This window comes from Nelumbo nucifera, chromosome 1 (genome assembly GCF_055504915.1).
Source record: "Nelumbo nucifera cultivar China Antique chromosome 1, China Antique-T2T, whole genome shotgun sequence".
NCBI lineage: Eukaryota > Viridiplantae > Streptophyta > Magnoliopsida > Proteales > Nelumbonaceae > Nelumbo > Nelumbo nucifera.
In genome coordinates this window covers 107,000,343-107,006,876 of record NC_142649.1, presented here as the reverse complement: position 1 = coordinate 107,006,876, position 6,534 = coordinate 107,000,343, and the positions used below count along the sequence as shown (strand labels likewise).

The 6,534-nt window shown below is 37.6% G+C and overlaps 1 protein-coding gene across 1 annotated transcript; it reads left to right on the top strand.

Annotated features, from left to right (window-relative positions):
- The first annotated feature begins 1,642 nt into the window (after positions 1–1,642).
- On the top strand, positions 1,643–2,980 carry LOC104605994 (transcription factor MYB41-like). The gene is made up of 3 exons (XM_010270977.3): positions 1,643–1,850; positions 1,951–2,080; positions 2,180–2,980. The coding sequence occupies exons 1-3, from the start codon at positions 1,718–1,720 to the stop codon at positions 2,802–2,804; spliced, it is 888 nt and encodes a 295-aa protein (XP_010269279.1). The 5' UTR covers positions 1,643–1,717; the 3' UTR covers positions 2,805–2,980.
- Positions 2,981–6,534: the final 3,554 nt, after the last annotated feature.

The window sequence follows — 6,534 nt, the reverse complement described above, 5'->3', positions numbered from 1 at the left end:
AAGGAAATGACAAAACATGATTCATATAGTTATGACTAAATGATGCCATATAGTTGGGGCAAGGTTTAGATGATGATGATAAAATTTAAGGCTGCGTTGTTTTGTAATGTAAAACGTTAATTCGGTTTTGTTGACATCTAGATGTAATGTAAAACGTCATTATCAGTTCGGTTTTATCGGTACTTGAAAGGAGATGAAGTTTATACTGTAAATCGATGTACTATTATTACAGTTCAGAAAATTTCAAACGGTATGATGTGAAACTCCATCGGTGGAGTTATACATCGATGAGGTTTACAAAGCAAACAAAAACAGCCTATAATGGAGTAATGGGATTTCCTTCTACTCCATTTTGGCTAATTGAAAGGGATGCATGGCATAGACTATATAGGAGACCAACCAAAATCGGTCATTGATCTTGATTGGCAGCTGTGGGCAGCCAGCCAATTAACGTTAATCAAATGATGAAATGAAACTTATTGGTGGGCCGGCAGCAAATATTGAAGGAAGAATACAATTCATAGTTCATTAATTACTTCTGTTAGGGTGATAGTATACACAGAATTAGTTGTATTAATTAAGATAATGAAGGGTATTTGGGAACAAATCAGATTTCTTACCCACACTCTTCCCACGAGAACCCTATTCATGTTTATCGCAGTCACAGATAGAGGATATTTCATCCTCTGTATAGTATTATGTAGAGGGAGATGTTCTCAATTCACGGGGGGTAGTGTGTTATGGGCAGACATGGGCAGGGGATCCGGACTCAGAGAAAGTAATGCTAGTAATACCGTTAGGAATGGAAGAGGACATGCATGAAACTTGGGAATAAATTAAAGCTTCGTTTGGATTTAGTGTAAAATGTCATCAGTGTAAAAGTACACTAATGATATTTTACACAAAAAGCTGCATTGGGAATCGGTGTAAAAATACATTGATGACATTTTGCACCGAACAAGAAAGTGACCGTTGCTTTTTTGAAAATAATGATGGGTGGAAGAGTGTAAAGTTTTACACCAATGTAAAACTTTAGAGGTGATGAGGTCACCTATTATCAGCGTAAAACTATACTCCATCCAAATGCAGGCCAAACTGAACCAGAGTGTAGTTTTACGTCGATAATAATTACACTCTCGTTTCAAATGAATACAAAACCAAACCAATGTAAAATTTACATCGCATCAAAATGCAGTCGAACCGTATAATAGGTGACCGCGGTGACCGCTACATTTTAAAAACCGTGATAAAAATGTGTAAAGTTTTACATCGATAAAATTGATGTAGTATTTACATTGATTATCGATATAAAATTTTATGTTTGATGAGGTTTTACATTGATTCACGACGTAAAACTCCACTCCTTCCAAATGCCAATAAATCTAAACCTGAGTGGAGTTTTACATCGATCTTCATTTGCACTCCTTCCAAACACCAACAAAACCGAGTTACATCGTTATTGATTTATTATCCATTCCAAACGCAGCCTAAAAAAGATAAAAGAGCTTATAAGAAAATGTTATATATGAAAACGTGCATGAGTCACTTTCAAGCGATAGTAAATTATTAATTATAATATTTATAATCTATCTATCTATAGAGACAAAACAAGTAGGAGCTCGAGGCCTTCGCCCGTGTATAAATAGAATAGTTGTTCCCCAGTTGGGCTGAGGTAAGGGGAAGCCGGAGCAAATTCAACAAAAAAAAAGTTACAGAAATGGGAAGGTCTCCGCGTTGTGATCAAAGTGGTCTCAGGAAAGGTCCATGGACACCAGAAGAAGACGAAAAGCTTGTCCTACACGTCCAAACACATGGTCACTCAAATTGGAGAGCCCTCCCTAAACTTGCAGGTTCAAATATATATATATATATATATATATATACACAAACAAACTCATCTCTCTCATTCTCTCTCTGCTTGTTTGTCTGAGTATTTGGTTGCTTTTGCAGGACTTAACAGATGTGGGAAGAGCTGTAGATTAAGATGGGAAAACTACCTGAAGCCTGATATCAAGAGAGGGGAATTTTCACATGAAGAAGAGGAGACGATTCTAAATCTCCATTTCATTCTTGGGAACAAGTAATTTAATTTGATTTTCCGATGTATGTATGTATGTGTTACTAGTGTTTCAACTTAACTATTATCTCAAACTACTACTTGGTTTAATTTGTTTACAAGGTGGTCCGTAATTGCCAAGCATCTCCCAGGCCGTACCGACAATGAGATCAAGAATTTTTGGAACACTCGCCTAAAGAAGAAGCTGATAAAGATGGGTTTCGACCCCATCACCCACCAATCTCGAACTCGCATCCTCTCCAGCCTACCCCAGCTGATACCAGTAGAAGCTTATCAGTTGGCTAGGCTTATTAGTTGTCTACCACAGCTGATAGAGAGCTCGATTTCTTACAACAATGAAAACCCAGTTCTGAGTTCATCTCAGTCGGCCGGGAATCCTATCTCAATAAGCCCAAACTCTATTGGAATTGCCACAACTCAGTCAGTTCCTGCAGATTCAATATTCCGTTTATTCTCTCATTTGCCAGACCTGCAACTGCCATATTGCAATCTGCAAACACCTGAGATTACTGTAACCAGTCAAGGAGAAAGCTCGCTTCATGGGTATCCAGGCCGGGTTTCTGCTTCTTCTCTGCCTCCTCTTCCGCCACCAGTCAGCGAGATCATGATCAGCAACCCCAGTGTCGACGGATGTAGCTATGAAGGAGGATCTCCTTCATTTTGCCCTGATCAGCTTCCTCTTGATGACCCTTTCTTCCATGAAGTGCTTAGTTTTAAACAAATGTAAGAGGTTGGAACGGAGTTGGTACCAAGGATATTAATATTATCAGGGTAAATGACTCGTTTACCCAAAATATTATATATATATATATATATATATATATGGAAAATAGTGTTAATGTGTGATCATAAATATATCATATGTAAATATTAATTATAACAACATGAATACATGCATGATGCATCATTTAGGCAGAAAGAGTGACATTCCTACATGAATTTTACCATTCACTTAAAAGGCTTATTTGCAATATTCACTGCCTTGTATTAATTACTTACTTCCCCATGCATGGTCCTTCACTGAGCCTTCAAATCTGTAGGATTTAAACAGCGTTTGGTGATAAATTGCTTTTCCTTGTTTCAATAAATTAAAATGCTTTCGAAACTGAGGTGGTATGAATATATAAAGTCATAAGCAACGCCTATCATATATACCTATATACACAATAATACATGCGTTGCCGCGTGGAAAAAATAATAGCACTTCTATGGGTAAGTTTCATATGAAAACTAACACTTAAACCACGATTACAAGGTGGGAGCATGGCTGTTATGGACTGAGGGATTGTAACATCTGACCAATCCAGTGAATCTCTTATCTAATGGACGGTCTTGATGCAGTGAGTGTTAGATTCATCTTATCTGATCTTTGTTCGACCCCACAGTACGTTCATATCGACCATGTATATGTTTCACTTTGTTTTGGTGGTTCTTCCAATAGCCGTTCCACAATGAAATGAATGTCCTCAAAAACTAAAGCAATAGCAAGATGAATACGGGGCATTTTGCCTTTTGGCTCCCAACTAAATTGCCACGTGGAAAAGTTCTATACTATGCTTTGCAACACAATTTGTATGCCATAGGTAAAATTTTTTTGCACATCCAAAGGTTAAGACCAACATGAGTTTGTTTGTTTTTTTTCTTTTATTCGGTCTAGCCCCAAAGTTTGTTCCAAGTCGAGAGGTGGTCATGTTTAATTTTATTAATAATTTGAAAAATGCTGAATGTTTTAAAAACTAAAATATATTTCATTCAATCAAGAAATTTGTATAAATATATAGAAATGAAGAATCGATAACAGTACCAAAAAAGAAAAAAGAAAGCCCATAAATAATTTCTTAAAAAGATACATATCTATTAGAGAGATACTAACAAACGGCGAGGTACAAGATAAGAATCACCAATAAAGAAACATCAATTCAATGCATCTCCATCAATGGAGAGAAAAGACAGGAGGAGAAACATCAATCCAATACATCTCCATCAATCGAGAGAAAAGACAGGGGCGTTCAAAAGGAAAGGACAAAGTGTCAGAAATAACATGATCGGAGAAAGCCGCAAAAGACGACAAAGCCCCAAATTAACTGGACCCGTTACCAACAATGGAACTTGTTGGAACTGCATCTGCCACCAAGAAATTGCAACCGCCACTAAGAACTGCAATCGGCGGTGGAAAATAGTTGGGATACAGCCATGAACGATAAACCAAAGCACCGCCCAACACAAAATCAATGAAGAGTCAGCCCCTTATACCAAAATCCCTGCACAAAAGAAGTAAAGAAAAACCAAAAAGGATAAATGGGTGAGAGGGAAAAACGATGGCGGATGGAAGAAGGGTGAAGAACTGAAACGATGGAACGGAATAATTAAGAGAGAGAGGAGAAGAAAAAACGAGAAGGACTAGAGAGGGAGAAAGGAGGAAGAAAAGAAAAGAAAAGGGAGAGGGAGGGGACCCCCTAAGGGGAGCCACCCAGTGGACCGATGGCGGAAGAAGAAAGATGAAAGGTGGACAATGAGAAGAAACTCGAGAAAACCTCGAGAGAGAGAAGAAACCTCTGGAAACCCCAGAGAGGCAGAGACAAAACCTTCCTTCGGTAACTGAAATGTTGGGCCTTAGCCCTTTAAAAGCTGGATACAAGTGGCGGATCCTTATAACTCGACTACAATTGAGAAAGCCCAAAAATGTCTAGATCCTGAGATTGAACAAATGGGTTTTGACCATAATATTAACCTAATGCTCCTGACAAACATGGCTATCGTCTAGTGTCACTCCTTACCTGATAATTACTGGGGTAATTGCTAAATGCTAATTAATTCATAGTTGTGTTAATTGCAAGGGATGCAAATTGGGTGTCTGATTTTAAGAATTTCCACTGAATTGGGCTGGACTGGGCCTTTAATAATAACAAATGTTCCACTGAGACCTGCCCACCCAAACTACACCAAGACCTTGGTAAGAACTACAGCCAGAAAAGGGATTACCTTGATGATCTCGGCCAATTCCTCCTCCCTTGCTGAAACCTGGGTCTTCCTTCATAGCCCCATTGACAAATTTCAATGAAATCCATCCTTGTTCTTGTCAATCTTGTAACGATTAGGGTCATTGACATTTGACAGATGGGTTTAATAGGAGCTTTAATTTTAGGAACGGAAAGAGCTACTCTTTGGAGAGGAATTTCTGTCTTCTATGAGGTGACCATGGGCCGGGCCCGGGATTAGCCTGTCTGGCAATGACCGCCCCTATCCGTTGGGCTCAGATTGGGCCAGGTCAATCTTGGATCAAGATCCTAAGTTCTGAGAACTTTACAAAGAAAACAAGACTCAAATTCCGTCTGTTTACCTTATAATACAAGCATTGAATATATTAGATCGGTTCCTTTTGAAATAAAAAGCAGTCACTGATGATAAAGAGAGTCGTAGTTGCAATACTAAAGCAACCTTTTGGGCTGATATTTTGCCAATGAGAGTCTCGTTGTGAACCCTCGTAATACAACGCCTAGGCAACCTAGTGGAGCAGCCATTATACAGGGAAAATTTTTCTTATATAGTAAACTTGTCTGTAATCACCTTTGATTCATTTCATTTGCTGTTTAGATACTTGCACAAGCATGTAAATCAAAAAGATAAAAAAAAACCCATAAGCATAGACAATTTCATATCAGTTCAATCTGAAAACACAGATACCTGAATATTCTTGGTCAAGAAATTAATCAAATAAAGGAAATGTTAGACCGTTTTCAGTGGTAGAGGCAAAACTTCTCAGGTTAGGTACTCAAATTCTAAACTAATCCTGCAAGCGGTTTTATATTATCTATTCTTGTTTCAAATCGTACTTAAGATAAAGACAAATTGACTCATGTTTCACTCTAACATTTAAAAACATGAAGTAATGAAAATATTAGATTTAAAGGGTATCATATCTGCTGTTGTGCTATTTTAAAGAACGACTAGCTAGTATGAAATATTCAAACTTTGTTCCCAGATTTCCATCCCAATGATGGCACTTCATCCTTTTAGGCCCTAATTGGTTGAACCTTTCATTGAACTCTAAGACTTCTAACAAAGTGTTGTACTTTCTTCACTGAAATGTACCCCAGATTTTGTGGTAACTAGATTTCCTAAAATATCATATGGAACCATTTTATTTGGAGTCTGGACAAAGATACATTGAATCAAATGAAATGAAAGCTAGCATATCATTTAATTGGTTGACAGTCCAGTCATGTCTTGTAATAAAATTGGTTCTCTATCAAATGGGGAGGTTTTATCTATAGGATCTTTCTTTAGGTTATGTTTGGTTGGAAGGAAAAAGGTTTTCCTACCTTTCCCTTTCTTTCCCTACTTTTTTCTTCAAACCAGACACAACCTTAGTGTTGCATCGATCAAAGGAAGAAGTTTATTCATCTATTACAAAACATGCAAGAAAAGAGAAAACTTACTGCAGGTTCAAAAAATCA